This window comes from Eptatretus burgeri, chromosome 6, assembly GCF_056783735.1.
Source record: "Eptatretus burgeri isolate ZD-2024b chromosome 6, Ebu_testis_v1, whole genome shotgun sequence".
NCBI lineage: Eukaryota > Metazoa > Chordata > Myxini > Myxiniformes > Myxinidae > Eptatretus > Eptatretus burgeri.
The window spans coordinates 49895790-49915912 of NC_140966.1; the positions used below are offsets into that span (position 1 = coordinate 49895790).

General features: G+C 41.3%; 1 protein-coding gene across 2 annotated transcripts in view; it reads left to right on the top strand.

Moving 5' to 3' along the window:
* Positions 1-20123, top strand: part of LOC147024745 (coxsackievirus and adenovirus receptor homolog) — a 71372-nt gene that overhangs the window by 23593 nt on the left and 27656 nt on the right. For both annotated transcript variants that reach the window (XM_085884967.1, XM_085884966.1), the window contains exons 2-5: positions 5709-5998; positions 13135-13348; positions 13486-13752; positions 18613-18831. In XM_085884967.1, coding sequence (XP_085741093.1) covers positions 5709-5998; positions 13135-13348; positions 13486-13752; positions 18613-18831 — 990 coding nt within the window. The remainder of the gene's footprint in view (positions 1-5708; positions 5999-13134; positions 13349-13485; positions 13753-18612; positions 18832-20123) is intronic.

Below are 20123 nucleotides of genomic sequence, written 5' to 3' on the forward strand. Positions count from 1 at the left end.
GAAAAGAAATCGATATGACAGTTATTAAACAGTCCACCAAAGTCTTGAAACTTTGTTTTTCAGTTTCTTCAAAATTGACTTATCCTGACATCTCTGGTTTTTCCCTTGTGGTCTTCGTGTGTGTGTGTGTGTGTGTGTGTGTGTGTGTGTGTGTGTGTGTGTGTGTATATGTATATATATGTGTGTGTGTGTGTGTGTGTGTGTGTGTGTGTGTGTGTGTGTGTGTGTGTGTGTATATGTATATATATATATATATATATATGTGTGTGTGTGTGTGTGTGTGTGTGTGTGTGTGTGTGTGTGTGTGTGTGTGTGTGTGTGTGTACATTTATATGTATTGTTACGAATTCTGGCCCACCAGGTGTGCGAGCGATTGCATAACACTAATCGTGACCGCATCGCCCACTGGAACGGACAATTCAGTCGTGACCCTCCGTGGAACTATCGCCAGGAGCAAGTCATGGCTGGGTCTTTCGACCACACCACAATCGTGCCAATCAGCCACCCGCGCAGGATAGGGTTGTTCGCCAAACTCGACCTCCCTAAGTACCTGCGCGGGTAGTTAACCAGGCGATCGTACCTCGCCGCTGGCCGGCCTAGGACACGAACCGCTTAAGTGGTCCGTTCCGTGCTTCAGTGATAACCGCGCGGTGTTATCGCCGGCCCCGACGGACGTGATTATTTACCGGGTGCTTACACCCCTATACCAATTCCTTCCGTGATGCAAGATGGCACTTTCAAACAAAGGAAAGGACGCAACGCAACGGGAAACAGTTCGACAAGTACATTTATTCCACACTCAGACAAGGCAAGCACGTATTCACAGCCATACCGGAAGAATGCAATTTACAGTCAAGCAAGCAAGAACTACAACTGAATAAAGCAAAGGTTTATTTACATGCACTTAAACAGTTTCTACTTTACAAGACACGGCGCCACGACACGCATTCACACAAAAGCAAAGGAAAGACCCCTCAAAGGCAAGGGAGTCAGACTGGGCCCGTGGGCCTAATGCACGTGTAACCTGGATGAGCGGCCGGGTCCACGAGACCGAAGGGTCCTACCCGCGCCCTTGTGGCGTGATGGCAGGCAAGCCGCAATGTCAGCGTAGCTGCGCCTGGCTTCGTGCCCCTGTCGTGGTCGGTGAGGTCTCTCCGGCGCTCCCCGTCTGCTTTTCCCGTCGGTTTCGAGCTCCGTCTCGACTCGACTGCCTCGCCGACACTGCAGACTTGACTTATTCTGCCGACACTCTGACACTCCACTGCTCCCACTTGGTTCTCTGCCGACGTACTGCGCACTTTGACTTTAATGTCCGCCCGAGCTGCGCCGTGCTCGTGCCTATATAGCCCGGGGAAGGGGCGTATATGTAAATTTCTGGATCACAGCGGGTTCGGAGGTGGGGCTCTACTACCCGATGCTCAGTCATTGGGCGGATGAGAAGGGGGCGTGAAGCATTCCTGATCCGCTTTTCGGGGCGAAAGGAACGCATTCACAGCGGGTTCGGAGGCGAGGCTACACTACCCGATGCTCGGTCATTGGACGGATGAGAAGGGGGCGTGAAACATTCCTGATCCGCTTTTCAGGGCGAAAGGAACGCATTCACAGCGGGTTCGGAGGCGGGGCTACACTACCCAATGCTCGGTCATTGGACGGATGAAAAGGGGGAGTGAAGCATTCCTGATCCGCTTTTTGAGGCGAACGGAACGCATTCACAGCCCATGGCACGACCTATGGTAGAAAGGCGGAGGTGGTGGGAGTCTGGTTGTTGGCGGGCGTCGTCTGAGAATGGTGGTGAAGCGATGTTTGCGGGATGGAGTTGTGGAGGTAAAGAGGCGAAGGTGGTGGTGTTTGAGTTGTTGGGGGATTATTGATCCAAAATAATGATAGAGAAAAGAAAAACGGCTAACTCAAAGGATTGCAGTCCAGTGAACACGGAAATTCCCTTTAAACAATGGTGGGGAAATCTAACGACACAATTACTTATCGTCCTAACTGATCTTAGGACCCTTTATGGTGTATTGCGAATTTCCACAGCTGTAACAGTATATACAGTATGTGTGTGTATGTATATATATATATATATTCAATAAAAGTTTTGAGTGTTCATCGTTTATCTTTACGTATACCTCTTGTGTGTTCATTATATTCATTTCTCAGGTTCTGTGGAGAGGGTAACAGGAATTTGTAAACATTCTGTAGATTATTGGTTGAGACATTATAAAAGTGTTGTCTTAGAAATGGAATTGGATGTTATTCGTTCAACGGCTGCTTGTGAATGTGCCGTTGATGTTTCTGGGTTAAGGTTGCCCCAGATCTATAATATGTTGCTGTTCTGAAAGAAGAAGTGGAAGAGGAAGAAGAAGAGGGAGAAGAAGAAGTACCGCTAACTTTGGTTCTGGAAGAGGTTTATTTGTATTTAAATGTTTGCTAATTATTTTGCATTTATTTATACTATATGTACTTGAATACAACTGTCATTAATCAAAAAGGCTTCAGCACTATTGAGCGATTTTATATACAGTATATGTATAAATATATATAAAAACGATCCTGGTTTTTTTCAAAATCTTCGAATTGATTTTTTGCCCTCAACACTCCCTGGCACTCACTGACGAACCTCTGAAAGTTTGACAAACATCCGTTCAGCCATCTCTCAGAAAAATGGCAACAGACAGACAGACAGACACAGCCATATGGCTCTCTTCTACAGGGTGCTCCACAGAAAACCAGGAAATTTGAGATTTTGATATATATTTTGCCGTATTTTACCAAATCAATAAACTAACACATAATAAAGTGTATCTTTGTTTTACACTACATCTAAGTTTGCTTTTGTTTTGTTTTAAATAAACTGTACCAAATTTCCTGGTTTTCTGTGGGGTACCCTGTAGTATAGATTTTGAAAAAGGTCATCTTAAAGCTCTACTCAATGTTGGAATCTCTTGTGATGAGGCTAAAGCACATGATCTGTTGCTTTCACATTGCAGGCAGATCAGTAGTTTGTCTCTGTTCGTTACCACCTCTTCTCCAATATTGCTGCCTGTGTTCTCTCAGTTCTCCTACCATCCCCAACAACTCCAGGTTGTACACGTTTTTCTAGTAACCCTCTCCTTATTAAACTTCTAAAATTCAGGCTGACTGCACACCTCAATTGCTTTGTTCCTCGCTTCGATAGAACCACCTTCCAAAAACCACTTTTCCCTCCAGGACTTCAATCAGGCAGTGCACCACCATCTCATGTCAAGCCCCATCCTGACCCATGATCTTTATTACCCCCACTAGCCCTTCCTAACCCAAATGTCTTACTTGCTCCTTTCAGTGTTTCCTCCCTTTCTCTATCCCTTCCTTTTGTGTTTGTTATTATGATGAAAATTTAAAATTTTCTTCATATGTCGGTCTGTCTTGTTTGTTTGTATGTTTGTCTGAGTGCTGTAACTCACGAACACTTTCAGCTGTCTTCTTCAAGCTTTACCAGAGGATTCTGAAGGACAAAAGTCAATGTTTTTTGACTATATATATGTCAAAGGTCAAGGTGACAATGATATGATGTCATTTGTATCAAACAGATACGACCAAAAATGTTTGTGCTACGTGACGTCAAAGTCGACACAAATGAGTTGTAAAATATCACCTACAAATTCCGAGCAGATTTGATAATCCGATCGCTATTGAAACGCAAGATTTTTGGAGGGGCTGGGGGCAGATGGCGCATTTCCAAAATGGCAGCAATCCATTGTCGTATTATGTCGTTTCCATGGCAATGAAGTCGCCTATGTTAAAATATAGGAGGTTTTTTTGGGGACAAAAAAGATGATAACTCAAAAACACTTCAACATACAGGTATCAAATTGCAACCATGTTCAGAATTCAAGGTTACAGTGACGTCATTTGCATGATTTTCGTCTTGTTTGTTTGTTGGTTGTGCACAATTGCTGCCCTGCTACTCCACTGTCATTCTAAGTAACCTTGCTCTTTTGCTCTTGTAAAGCAAAACATAAAACATGTAGCTTATCATTTTCAAAGCGATTTTAACGTGAAACTTAATAGAGTTCAGTTAAAACTTTTGATGGACGAATCTTCTTTGGAAAAAGTGAGATAATGTTTCACTTCTCTGCTGTAAGCTCTCTTCGGAATCCCAAATCTACTATCACAAAGCGCACCCAGTGAAAGGAAACTAGAAAGCATCATCACTTTGCCAATTTGGGCAATATACAATAGTTTGAAAACAGATCTATAACTTCTTCCAACAGAAGCACGTGTCAAGGGACCCTGGGTTGGCTCTCTTTCAAATGATGTGCTTTTAAAGCGAGGGAGTGGTTATACCGTTATAAAGCCGATAAAACTCTCGGCCAAGCTGGCTGGTAAAAAAAACAACAAGGATATGCATCATCAAAATATCTCCTGAAGTTGGTGTTGGATGGGTTGGACGTTTGTGGAGGCACATCTACTTTTGTTGGCACAGCAGACAACGAAACGAGCAACCCTTTTCTGTCGTGGATTGACCCTTCATGAAGGTTTTCATAGTTTGCCCTGGCACAATTTCTCCGATTTCCTCTCCTACCGGTTTGTTTATCAGGTCTCCATCAGCTACATTACAGCAGTTGTTTTTAGTCGTTCATTTTGGTGTGCCCAATTACTTTTTTCCCATTGTTTTTATCCCAATTTGAAATGTCAAATTTAAGCATATGCTTAAACCTGTAGTTAATGGAAATGGTGCCATTTTATTGGGCTGGTGAGAAGTAACACCTTCGGTGGCAGGTGTAAAGATTGAGGCCTCAAAACAGTTCACTTCATGTGCTTATGCTGCAAGAAAAAGAAAATGTAGCTTACCTTGAAGTAATCGCGGAAGCTTTTTTGAGTGAGAAAAGGAGCTTGCGTCTCCGAAAAGCTACCATTCCCTTCCTTTGATATGCAGCACATGTGTGCTGGTTGCTTCATTGCTGGGGGCACAGCTGTACTGCCGATGTAGTGCCCCCTGTATGTTAAGGCAGGAATTTGAATTTCACCAGGGTGCTGGAAATAACTTGCCGACTCTTTTTGGAGAACACCGTAGGATTCTTAACATACACCAAATAATTCCAGGAGACGGGACATCCAGTTTGATGTCCATCCGAGGAACAACACACACATTGATGCCTGGCTCTGCCTGCGAAACACCATGGTGACAGCTCAGAAGTGAGTGTGCATATATTGAGGTCATTCTGCCAATCATAAAGCTACCATGAAATGCATGTAACTCGTAACTGCAAAGCCACTGAAAAAGTAGCTCACGACAGTAGTGTCACCACTATTAGTGAGCTACTCTTCAATACTGCTCATAATTATGACATATGGGATCGAGGGAAAGAATTGAGAAAAAAAAACATGAAAGGAGAGAAAAGAGGAGATAAAAGGGAGGTCAACAAGGGGAGAAGGAGGGGAGAAGAAAGAAAATGGAAAGTGGATTGAGGGAATAGTAAAAAATAAGGGGAGGAATGGCTTACATCCTTTAGGTGCACAGGGCCTTCGATGACTTTTGTGACCTAATGTTACGCCTTGGCCATTCGAGTCGATATTGAAACTCTGGAATAATATTTTGCAAATGATTATAGTTGAGAATTGCTCGTATGCAGTACGAGCAATCACAATGCAAAATGATTTTAAGACCTATCAAACAAATGCATTCTCTTGCCAACCGATTGTATCTTTCCTCTTTGTCATCCATGCAGCTCATGTTTTGCCACACCGCTCCATCCCTGCTGCTGTCAGCTCGTCGGTCCAGCTTCCCTGCACCAATACAGACCCGAAGTGGCTGCATCCACTTATTCCATCTGCTGTCAATACCGTAACTGATGCGTGGCATGGATCAGGGATGATCACGACGGCAGTTGGTCTTCACGAGAGTGTACCACTCTCACCACCCTTCCCTGACACAAACACAAGAACATCTGGACCTCTTGGAGATCGACGAGGAGCATATTGGTACTGGAGCAGTGAGGATGGACGTTACACAGGGCAGGTAATTATTAGAGCTTTTTTAATTTTTATTTTTCACCAAACAACACCCTTTAAATGCTTTGATTACATTTATTTCATAAACGTATGTACTTATTAAAGAAAAAACATTAAAAAAAAATTTCATTTTTTTCTGGTCTTCCTTCGTATTTCAAATAAATCAAAAAATTGGAAAATACGCTTGATTCACAAAAAGTCCAAAATAAATTTGATTTATAGTGACAAATGGTTAATGAAAGTTTGAAATCGGACTAATTGAGGCTCATGAAATCTGAATGACTGACTGTGAAAGGTTAATATTTTTACTGTGAAGCAGTACACATATATGTATAATTCCAGCAGTGTGTGTGTGTGTGTGTGTGTGTGTGTGTGTGTGTGTGTGTGTGTGTGTGTGTGTGTGTGACCGCTGTTTCTCGACAACCACTGGTCCAGTATAATTGAAACTTGCCAGGTATATTGTTGGGGACCTGAGGATGTGCCTTTTCAAGGTTTGATATTAATCGGACAAGTGCTTCCCAAGTTATGGCCATTTATTTACCAAACCAATGACAAGACACGTTGCTGCGTGGGCGTGGCCGATGGGGGAAGGGAACCTCAGCGGCGTTCCCCATTACGGGTTACAACGTATGGACTTCCAGATAGTGATGACTTACTGTATTCTAATAATTTCTCGATTTCTTATGCGCATTTATAGATAAACACAATGCCCCAATCTAGTCGTCATTTACGAGAGCGAAGGAACGGCCTGTGTGGTTGTTTGAAATAAAAAAAGTTTTTTATGCACGTACGTTTTTTTGTTTGTTTTTTTTTCTCTCTTCTCTTCTCTTTGTGTTTTTCCTTGCGATGACATTGCGAAAAGGCAAAATACGTTGGCGCTAAATGAATAATTGGCCATTAAAACGAAATTGCGAATAATCGTAACTGTGATATGCGAACTTCCGGACAGTGAGGACTTAACTTCCGGACTTCCGGATAGTGACAACTTACTCTATTCTTTCTCGATTTACTGTTTTCTTTCTTTCTCAATTTCTGTACTTTCTCGGGCACACGAGAGTGAAGGAACGGCCTGTGTGGTTGTTGTTTCTGGCTCGCGGTTTGAACGTTTTTTGTTTTTTTTTGCACGTTCGGCCACGCACGTACGGGCACGTACTAGTAGTATCAATGAACAAACAAGATTAGTGAACAAAGAAAACATTCGCAGGAACGTATGAGGTATGACACAATATATTGGTCATTGTGAAGGCCTCGAGAAATGAGGGTGGGGTGGGGGGATTCCAAAATTGGAAACCTTAGATGGTGAATGGAAATCTTACGCACAGAGAGAAACTAATCAAATTTCAAAAAATCGAAAATTGCTATATCTCATAATTTTTCATTTTTTTTTTCATCCTTGCATAAAAGTGCACAATTAAATAGCAAATGCATTTTCATGAATTTCTCAGTAATTTCTGTGGAGGCAAGCCATGTCTTGCTCTGAAAAGCATGCATTGTTTCATAGCTGATTGTGGATTTACAAAAGTAAGATGTGGGAATGGTGGTGGCCACGTCGTGAGAACATTGGACTGGTTATCCATAAGCTCATGGGTTCAAATATGGTGAAACGCAGCAGCATTGAGGACTTGGATTATTGTAGGGGATGGACTTAAGAAAGGTGCTTGTGAACAAGGCAGTGCTGTTTAAAAACTGGAACTGTGATTGTTTAGAATTAAATATTGTTACATTGAAAAGGGGGTGGGAGGTCCATAGCTATATTGTACAAAGACTTTAGTATGGACCAAGTGAATTGCGTAGCTTCGATTCCCCTTGTAACAGGGTATTTGTCAGAAGTAAGTCATCTGGTTAAACATGCACCGAAACGGTGGTGATCATAATCTTGAACAGCATAGAGTAAGGTTGTCTATTGTCTGACCTTCTGCAAGAGTGAAGTAATGTAAAAGGTGAGGCCTTGTGAGCACAAAGGCACCAATAGTGCTATAACTGGGATTTTCAGGACTTTACGGACACTTCGAAAGCATCACCAACAGGCAATAGCAGTTATACTGAAGGACTCGCAAAGTACCCGTGAGATAAGCCGTGTGTATGTAAGATTGTGTATGTAAGTACGTTCCTCCTTCCCATTTTCTTGTGGCCATTGACCATCAGATCTGTACCCTTTGTTGTGTGTCTTGTCTACTCTTTTCCCTGAATATTTTGTCAGTAAAACCCCTTTTAATTATTATAAAAAGCATTTTCCTGCATTCCTGTGCAAACACGCCAGGTTCGGCTTCATTTTGGGTGATCCTTGGGGAAAAGTAGAAATCGTAATGTTAATTGAACACAGTGCAGTAAACCCTTTATATATCGCGGTTTTGACCAATCGTGGGCAACCTCTTTACATACCGATTTAGTTATCGTGGGTTTAATTTTGACCAATCGCAGTTCTTGAGGTGAGCTGTGATGGTTATCATCCACCACGAGCTTTTTGTGCACCATTAATAACGGAATGGTGCTAAAGTGTAAAACAATAGACAAAAGTTCACTTCACTAAAACAATTCACTAGTTTATGGAGTTTCATATATATATATATATATATATATATATATGTATATATATATATATGTATATATATATATATATATATATATATATATATATATATATACATATATACACATACACATATACATATACATACTGTATATATGTTGGACTGTCCAATGGGGATCGGCAGAGTGCTCGTCACACTCCATATGTTTCGATTTTCCCACCGATCACATCACGTGCCTTCTGGTTGAATGGTTTGCATTCATAGGAACAATCGTCTGGGTAGCAGACGTATGGTTTCTCTTTGCGGATTATGCGGTTTTACCGTGTGAGACATGATCCACAGCGATGCTCACCATAACAGTCAGGAGGTGCGTCTGATGTACAGTACTTGTCAAAAGTTAGGACGCACCTACTGATTCAAGGGTTTTTCTTTATTTTTACGATTTTCTATATTGTAGAATAATAGTGAAGATATCAAAACAATGAAATAACACATATGGACTTGTGTAGTAACCAAAAAGTGTGAAACAAATCAAAGTATATTTTATATTTTAGATTCTTCAAAGTCACCACCCTTTGCCTTGATGACAGCTTTGCACACTCTTGGCATTCCCTCAATCAGCTTCATGAGGTAGTCAGTCACCTGGAATGCTTTTCCATTAACAGGTGTACCTTGTTAAATGTTCATTTGTGGAATTTCTTTCCTTTTTAATGCATTTGAGCCAATTAGTTGTGTTGTAACAAGGTAGGGTTGGGATGCAGTGAATAGCCATATTTGGTTAAAAAAACCCCCAAAAACCCCATTATTTTGTCTGTACTGTTATAGTCCATATTATGGCAAGAACAACTCAACTAAGCAAAGACAAATGACAGCCCATCATTACTTTAAGACATGAAGGTCAGTCAATCTGGAAAATTTCAAGAACTTTGAAAGTTTCTTCAAGTGCAGTCACAAAAAACATCAAGTGCTATGATGAAACTGGCTCTCGTGAGGACCGTTACAGGAAAGGAAGACCCAGAGTTTCCTCGACTGCAGAGGATAAGTTAGAGTTACCAGCCTCAGAAATTTCCAATTAACTGCACATCAGCCCAAGTAAATGCTTCACAGAGTTCAAGTAACAGACACATCTCAACATCAACTGTTCAGAGGAGCCTGCATGAATCAGGCCTTCATGGTCGAATTGCTGCAAAGAAACCATGGCTGAAGGAGACCAATAAGAAGAACAGACTTTCTTGGGCCAAGAAACACGAGCACTGGACATTAGACCGGTGGAAATCTGTCCTTTAGTCTGATGAGTCCAAATTTGAGATTTTTGGTTCCAACCGCCGTGTCTTTGTGAGACACAGAGAATGTGAACAGATGATCTCTACACGTGTGGTTCCCACCGTGAAGCGTGGAAGAGGAGGTGTGATGATGTGGGGTAGGGGGAGGGTACTTTGCTGGTGACACTGTCATTGATTTATTTAGAATTCAAGGCACACTTAACCAGCATGGCTACCACAGAATTCTGCAGCAATACGTCATCCCATCTGGTTTGCGCTTAGTGATACCATCATTTGTTTTTCAACAAGACAATGACCCAAAACACATCTCCAGGCTGTGTAAGGGCTATTTGACCAAGAAGGAGAGTGATGGAGTGCTGCATCAGATGATCTGGCCTCCACAATCACCCGACCTAAACCCAATTGAGATGGTTTTGGATGAGTTGGACTGCATTGTGAAGGAAAGGCAGCCAACAAGTGCTCAGCATATGTGGATACTCCTTCAAGACTGCTGGAAAAGCATTCCAGGTGACGATCTCATGAAGTTGTTGAGAGAATGCCAAAAGTGTGCAAAGCTGTAAACAAGGCAAAGGGTGGCAACTTTGAAGAATCTGAAATATAAATATACTTTGATTTGTTTGACACTTTTTTGGTTACCACATAATTCCACATGTGGTATTTCATAGTTCTGATGTCTTCACTATTATTCTACAATGTAGAAAATATAAAAATAAAGAAAAACCCTTGAATGAGTAGGTGTGTCCAAACTTTTGACTACTACTGTGTGTTTATAATATTAAAAAAACCCCCAAAAAACATTTATATATATGAAAGATAGAGGTGGAAGCATGCTGACATACATATGCGAGAGTCTCATCTCAGCTCTGGGAATCCCTCACTGTAGTTGCTGATTTGGAAGTTGTGAAGGTCGGGGGATTGTTCTCGTACCTCCTAATAAAATGACAACCTTTTGTTTGAATATAATTTTAAAATCATTTGTGAAGTATGTTATATAATAATTACCTTTTCATTGTCATTGCTGTTTCATTGAGAAAGTCTCATGTCATTTCTGGGAGTTAGGTGAAAATAAAACATAACTGAAAATAATGAAAAAATAAAACATGAAAATAAAATAAAACATGAAAATAATATAAAACATGAAAATATAAAAACATGAAAATAATAGATGCTATCCCAATTTGGTCCAACTCACCAAAGCATACAATTTTATATTTTTAATTGTCATACAATTTAATTGTCATACCAAAGCATACAAAATTGTCATACAATTTTATATTTTTAATTGAGTGCTGTTATAGATTCGGAAAATACTTATCTGTCGTTTATCTTAGATTTCTTTGATGCATTCCACTTCCCACATCGACGAATGATCATTCTTTGGATAGTTAATTTGCACCAAACATCCACTGCCCTATCAATATCATTTAATCAACTTTATATCCTCTGTTATCTTAATTATGTAAAATACAATCAAATCAAGTAAATTTTCCCTGAAAAATAAAATAAAATGGCATTGTAGCATAAATTTATTGTAAAACACAACACTGTTAATTCTGCTATAAATAAGGAGAAAATAAAAATATTTGTGTGGAATCTCTGCCTGAAAACTTGATATATTTTCAGACTATTGTAACATGTCTCTTTTACATCAAAAATACCATGATGGTCCTGCATTAGTGTTTGCCATTTCTACATTTACCACAAATGATAAAGTCTCACACAGTAGTCTCAAAATCAAGTTTCTTATGAAATGAGTCTTTATCTCATAGCTTTATTTTATTACAAGTTAAGAAGCAGATGAAGGAGGAGGAAAATTAGGGTTTAAACCCCATTTTTAAATTCACACAATACAATATCAGAGAAAAATTAATATAACACTTCAAAACAGAAATTAATTTGATAATCAGATTGAGACCAACAGAAAAAATTAACTGAAATTAATATTCCAGGGGAAAATAATCACAAAACTGTTGGTAAATGTTCACCAATAAAAATATCCATAAACCAAAGAGTCGGCCTGTGCAGCCTCACAATGCTCACAGAGGGTCATGTGACTGAAGACAATGGGACATCACGTGATCTTACACAGGTACAATCACTCCTGAAGGGAGTGGGTGTTTCCCACTTTTATGCCATTATGATTCATGATTAGAGAGGTGGCTGTGGGTTTTTGTAGTTTACCGACAATGTACAGAGAGTGGTCGGTATAAACATTTATCTTTTACAGATGGTGTACTGTGGCAAATATTACAGTGCATATTTTAAAGTATAAACCCATAAATAAAGAAAGATCACATTGTTCCGAGAAATTGAACGCAAATCTAACTCTGTACGTTTGGAAAGCCTCAAAATACAGATGAGATCGCCAAAATCAATGATGTAAAACATCAAAAGAAAAATACAATAATTTTTTTATTCCCTATTTTTGTGTCACCATGGTGGTGAAATACACATTTTATGGACGCCGCAGAGAAAAGGAGTGGGGACATTCAGCAGGACGAGGCTTGCTTGTCCCACCCCCTTTGGACCAGAAGAGGCTCAGAGAGACCAAATTTAGTTTTTTGAGAAACGGAATTTATGCTTCGCAGCAGCGTTGTGTATACCCAGGAAGGCATGCTTTCTTAGTCATCTATTAAAAGGATGCAAAATGACTGTTATACTGTACTGTGTTTATTGTCTGGTCAATTGAACCCTGATCAGACTATCTCTCTTGCAGTCTATTATAGAAACCATTATTTTGTTATTAATCTATATTCGATCAATGTAACAAAAGGGAAAAAAGCTACTTTAACATAAGGTTGGCAGGATGGCCTAGAGGTGGTGTACTCTCCTCTAAGCTGCCTATCCTGGGTTTGAATCCTGACCCAACGATAAACTGTCATCCCAGGGTTTCACAGGCAGGGCGCTTCATAAATGTGTGTGCCGTCCCTCGGATGGGCGTCTCACCTGCCAGCATTAGTTGGTAGATGATAAAGAGCCCACAGTGTCCTTCATGGAGAATAGGTGAGCTATCGCCAGCACCATGGACAAATTCCAAATTGCAGCCCTAACCTGAGTCGAACGTCAGGCCTGGCCAGTTGGTTTGTGGAAGATTTGGACCAAGCTTTCCCTGGCCAACCCCATGAAAAAGTGGGAATAATTGTGGCCATCAAAGAATAATAAGGTTGGTCCTTGTCTGGTCCAAATAAGTTTTTGGGGTGAAAGAAACAATCCCTTTATGTTGTGTCTTTCAGAAGGTTGCCTTTGTGGTGAAGATTTATTCTCCAATTGCATTCATTCTATTTGATGTTAACCAAACTTAACAGCAGTTTTGTTCCAATCTCTGCCAGGTAATAGCAGATGTGTACCCTGGTGGTGTGGTTCGAAGTTACTATTCACAGTTGAAACTGAGAGTTGCCATGTCAGCCCATGCATTCGTATATGGGGACTTCTCTTTGGGTATGTCTCACCTTCGCTGGGATGATGCTGGTTTGTACACATGTCGTCTGTACGATGGTGCTGAGCATGCGATTTCCAGCTCTGTCCGCCTGGTCACTGTCAGAGGTATAACTCTTGTGGTCCTTCTCTATAATTCCATGTCATTTCCTTTCATTTTTGTCTTACTTCTACCATAATCCAACTGTTAAAATTTCACTCCAATCCCAAGCTGACGATAACTTTTGACACCACCCCCACCGCAGTGACCTCGAGCCGGCCAAATCCTATCCTTAAGGGCCAGCGCGTAACACTGACATGTGGTGTGTCGCGTCGCGATGACCTCTCCTCAGTGACATGGACCCATCGTGATGTACCTTTGCAATTAACCCACACACGGATCTCAATGACTGCTGATAGTCAGTCGCTCACTCTCAAAAGTTTCCGTCAAAGGGATTCTGGTCCTTGGAGTTGTCATGTCACACTGCGTGGTAGCAGTTTGTCAATTGCGACCCACACATTCAACTTTGCAGGTGAGGTCACCCGGCAGAAATAAGTTTCTCAAAACGCATTTTTCTGTATTTATACTGGGTTTAATGCTGATCAGATTGAAAGTGAAAAAAGGAACCCCAACTGTCACAGGATTGTGATTGCTATTGGTGGCTCCATTTACACCCTTCATCACAGGATTGTCATTGTTCGATTACCCCCGAATCTTATCAAGTGTAATTTTCCATTGCATCACCCATCCTTGGCAGGCCTACTCGGTAGTTACTTAAAACCTAAATCACAAATAGTGATTAACTTGCTTTCTTCCTGAAAAACTATTCTACTATATTAAATAAGGCAACTCTCTTAATGTATGTATGTATGTATGTATGTATGTAAATCTGAAAATCATACAAAAAAACAGGGCTGGCCCAATCTCCAACAAATTTTGCATATGTGTTGGTATTACACAGGGTCAGGGCATGGGCACAAAGAACCCCCCCTCCCCACTATGTGAGGGTTGGGGGGGAGACTACTTATGATTTTTGCACCATCTCCACCAAAGATTGCATGTGTTGGAAGGACCCAGGGTAACCCCCCCCCAAAGGGGTCAGAGGAGCCGACTTGCCAATGCCCCTGAAGGGCGTGTATGTTTCTAGTATATATAAAACAACAAAACTATAGCTTTAGTGCAGCAAGAGAGGCTGAGATCTGTGAAATGAAAACCACATCACTCCCATATTCCACTGGAGTATGTATCTTTAGTACATCAACAGTACATCAAGTGTTTGCGGGACATCAAGTGGTTATTGCGTGATGAATTGCTGACAGAACATTTTATGTGCATATATATATATATATATATATATATATATATATATATATATATATATATATATATATATATATATATATATTAAAGAAAGACCCACCCACATCTCTCACCTGTGAATGGAGGGAAGAGCCAATCAGCTCCCACCTAATCGACTATACACAGGTGGCTAGGATTATATAAATAAATTGACTCCTTCCATGCTCTTCGAGCCGAAGAAGCTGCATAAAGCAAACATGAAAGGCTACCCAAGGTAAGCCATTTGTTGTTTGAAACCCTTCTCAGAATTCCTCCACAGCTATAAGGACATTCACAAATAGTACACACATGAGAATCCCAATGCTACAAACCGCCTTAGCTGCCAGACCGGTTTCATTGCTCGTTGGCAATAAGTAAACGACAGCGTAGACAGCAATGCATAACAATTAGGCATCCAAGCATGTACCACGTGCAAATGTCAAAAGCAGTCAATATATAAGTGATAAAGAAGGACTCACCCACATCTCTCACCTGTGAATGGAGGGAATAACCAATCAGCTATCACCTAAACCTAGTTGGTTAGGATTATATAAATAAATTGACTCCTCCCATGCTCTTTGAACCGAATAAGCTGCATATATATATATATATACACATGTGCAGTGGCCTGCAAAAGTATTCACCCACAACCCCCCCCCCCCCGCAAAGTTTTCACATTTTTATACCACCTCGTCTAATTTCATGATGCTTTCACATGAAATTTAATATATCGAGTCTTCTCAAACTACTCTGACGTGATAAAGCGACAAAAATGCAGATCAAATGTGAATAAGTTAAATTAACAGAGGAAAAAAAAAACCATATCTTGCCAAAAGGTGACCACGTGTGACTTCTTTAAGGTCACACTGAGGTGAACAGAGCTGCTATCCACCAGGAGCGACTCCTTGAGGAATATCTGCCTACGAGAGATTACGATGAGAATCGTTCTACAGAGTAACCATGAAAAATATGTGTTTGCCTCATAACATCACCAAATGACATCATAATGTCTCAAGCTTGACATATCTAGAAAGCACTCAGGGGTGTTCAATTTGAAGTACTACACGATATGGTTCCTAAAACTTGAAAATTTGACCTTGGGGTCAAATATATTTGACCTCAGGCGCTAACCATGAAGGTCAAGGCCAATCGCCACCAAAAATTAATCAGCTGAGCGCCAGACCATGAACTATATTCCCATGAAGTTTGAAGACGATCCGATCAAAATTACTCAAAAAATAAGGCTTTCGTCGACTCCCCTGATTTGTGACAAAGTGACCTTGACCTTTGACCTTGACCTTCAAAATTTTGTGCACTGAAAGGGACCTCTATAGGCCTCTGATATGCGAAGTTACAAAAATTTCCAATGATAACTGTGCTCTGCAGAATTTTTTATACGTGATTACAGACAAACAAACAAACAAACAAACAAAAAAAAAAAACATACAAGCTGACTAACATATCTTGCAAAAACTTCGTTTTGGCAAGATAAATATGCATTTGCCTCATAACGTCACCAAATGACGTCATAATGTCTCAAAGCTTGACATATCGAGAAAGCACTCATCGAGGTGTTCAATTTGAGGTATTACACGATATGGTACTGAAGATTTCAAAATTTGACCTTGGGGTCAAAAACTTTCGACCTCCAGCGCTAACCATGAAGGTCAAGGCCGATCGCCACCAAAAATTAATCAGCTGAGCGCCAGACCATGAACTATATTCCCATGAAGTTTGAAGACGATCCGATCAAAATTACTCAAAAAATAAGGGTTTCGTCGACTCCCCTGATTTGTGACAAAGTGACCTTGACCTTTGACCTTGACCTTCAAAATTTTATGCACTGAAAGGGACCTCTATAGGCCTCTGATATGCGAAGTTACAAAAATTTCCAATGATAACTGTGCTCTGCAGAGTGATCGATACGTGATTACAGACAAAAAAAAAAAAAAAAAAAAACCCATACAAGCTGACTAACATATCTTGCAAAAACTTCGTTTTGGCAAGATAACAAATGATTCTCAATTGTATAAGTATTCAAGCCTTTTACCGAATTAACCCTAAATCACTTCAGGAGCAAATTATTTGTTTGAAAGGTTACAAAATAAGTATAATAGGTTTCACCTGTGTGCAATCAGTGGATAAATTAAGCTCCCCCAATTATCTAAGGAGTTTTAAGGTGTAACTCACTTGGTTAAAGCAACAAGGCAAATATTAAGACCAAGGATCTTTCCAAAGAAGTCACACATAAAGTGGTGGAGAAGCACCATTCAGGAGAGGGTTGTAAGAAGATTTCAGTCACTCATTATCCCTTTGAGTACGGTGAAACCCATCATTAAGAAGTGGATGACGTGTCAAACTACCCAGACTCTACCCAGATCAGGTCACCCATCCAAACTCAGTAGCCGGGCAAGCAGGAAACTGGTTTGGGATGTCACTGTAAATCCAACAATGACTTTGAAAGATCTGCAAGGCTCGATGTCTGAGATGGGGATCAGTGTTCAATCAACAATATCCCGTTACCTTCAAAAAGCTGGACTCTATGGACAGGTGATAAGAAAGAAACCATTACTGAAATAGATGCATCTAAAAGCTCAAATGGAATTTGTGAAAAAGCATCTTAATGATACTGCAGGCAAGTAGAAAAAGGTTTATCAGATGAGACAAAAATCGAACTTTTTGGTCTAAATTGAAGGCATTATGTCTGGTGCAAGCCTAACATTGCACATCACTCAGTCAGTCAACACCATCCCCAATATCAATCATGGTTGTGGCAGCATCATGTTTTTGGGCTGCTTTTCATCATCAGGGACTGCTCAGCTTGTCAGGATCGAAGGGACTATGGATGGTGCAAAGTACAGGAGAATCCTTGATGAAAACCTGCTTGATGAGTCGGTCATGAATCTGAAACTGGGTAGGAGATTCACATTTCAGCAGGACAATGATCTGAAGCACAAAGACAAAGCCGCACTGGAGTGGCTGAATAAGAAGAAAATAAATATTCTTGAGTGGCCCAGTCAAAGTCCTGACTTGAACCCAATGGAACATTAATGGCGAGACTTGAAGATCGCGGTCCATCGACGATCCCCATCAAACTTGGAAGAACTAAAACAATTTTCACTTGAAGAATGGGTAAAGATGTCACCCTCTCACTGTGCAAAGCTGGTGGAGACCGACCCACAAAGACTCATCGCAGTCATTGCTGTAAAAGGTGTTTCCACCAAGTTCTGGTGTAAGGGGTGAATGATTTTATAACCGGTGAATCTTGATTTGTACATGTTTTTACTGGTATTCCTGACAAGTAACCTCCTTCAGCGAAACAGTATTTAGTTTAACCTCTTCAGTTATGAACACAAAAAAGTTCATTCGAAAAAATTGTTTTTACATAATTCGTAATTCATCTAAATGTGGCATTCTCGGTTGGGGGTGAATACTTTTGCAGGTCACTCTATTTGTTTGAAAGGTGAGAACATATTAAAGGATATAACTTGGGGAGCAGTTTTCTGAAAGTACGTGGCAGGACAACTATCAAACTGTAACGAGAACAACTAAACTGCAGCTTCAGTCAATATGGCAGTATTCATCAGGCAAAACAAATGTGGCCTTAAAAAGCCATCAAAATCAACTCGATGAAAGTTAAAAAAAGTTGTTGATGGGAAAAGAGAAAGTCGCCACGGAGTCTGTGAGACCACAAAAGGGAAGACCACATAGCAGTGCACTGAAGGGAGGTCGGTGCACCAAGTCGAGTCTTTAACTTATCATTACATAGATTGAAGTTCTTTTCGGGTAAATACTGCCCCATTCTAACATGGTCTTTATCGTTGGAAATGTCTGCTTGATTACAGGATACAGGTGATGCATATGGTGATATATCATGTGATATCGTCTCTTCCATATAGCGGTCATTAACAAATCCTCGGCAAAAGAGACAGTACCAACATCCTGTTTTCCCATAGGCATCCATTTCCTGGGTATTTAAGGTCATATATACATTTTTTTTTTCCAGGTTTGTTCAAGTACCTTTCAAATATAGGAAATGTTTTTGCACCCGCAGATGAAAGGCCACCGCTCAAATCTAACGAGGTCGAGTTTTCACAGCAACAGCCACTGTTGGTGGCCCAGCCCTGTACCATGGGGAACGAGGTCACTATTTCTACCAGTCGGTCAGGGACGTTGCTTTTCTGGGCAGGCCTCGCAGTCGGCATGGCAGTAGCGCTTTCCATAATCGGAACCTGGAGCTACTGTCACTGGAAAAGAAGGCAAGATGAGCAAGGTGAGAGAAATACGGGAATTATTATAAACTAGCGGAGACCCATGAAATCACGGCTGCGATATTTGTTGACACAACTGAAGGTGCAGTGAAGTGGAGGTATTGTAACAACTTAGGCTGAACAAATTTATTAATAGAAACTGAGATTTTGTGGATTTAATGCTTAAAAAAAAAAAAAAAAATTGATGCCAGCAACATTCAAATTTGGGAACTGCAGTTCCACTGGAGTACGAGTTAACCGCCGAGTCATCAGGTCAAACACCACTGAGTGGGACGACAAACTATATACACAAAATGTATGTTGTATAATGTCGTCTGTACAAAAGCAAAATGGCTGTCGGTAAGGGGTGGAATGCATTTTGTGTTTTTTTTTCTTCCAAGAAAACAGCCCCAAACTGAAGGTTTACAAAAGTCATAATACCTCCTGCAAACGACGAACACGCAAGGGTGGGTTTACACTCAAACAAACGTGCGCATGCCAACCCCGGTGGAAGAAGAAGTGCGGACAAAGCCAGTCCCTTAGCCTATTAACACTAACACACACACACACACACACACACACACACACACACACACACACACACACACACACACACACACACACACACACACACACACACACACACACACACACACACACACACACACACACACACACACACACACACACACACACACACACACACACACACAGTATATGGCATCATGGGACGATGAAAACATGGGGGTGGACAAGCAGTGCCACGAAGTGACGAACTGTACAAGTAAGGCCCACTTAAAATAGAAACTGTGTAAATCGTAGATAGGTACAGCCGCTCCACCAGGGAACCAGCAAGCACTGTGGCTCCACCAGGGAACCAGCTAGCACTGTGGCTCCACCAGGGAACCAGCTAGCACTGTGGCTCCACCAGGGAACCAGCAAGCACTGTGGCTCCACCAGGGAGCCAGCAAACACTGTGGCTCCACCAGGGAACCAGCTAGCACTGTGGCTCCACCAGGGAGCCAGCGAGCACTGTGGCTCCACCAGGGAACCAGCAAGCACTGTGGCTCCACCAGGGAACCAGCTAGCACTGTGGCTCCACCAGGGAACCAGCTAGCACTGTGGCTCCACCAGGGAACCAGCAAGCACTGTGGCTCCACCAGGGAGCCAGCAAACACTGTGGCTCCACCAGGGAACCAGCTAGCACTGTGGCTCCACCAGGGAGCCAGCGAGCACTGTGGCTCCACCAGGGAGCCAGCAAACACTGTGGCTCCACCAGGGAGCCAGCAAACACTGTGGCTCCACCAGGGAACCA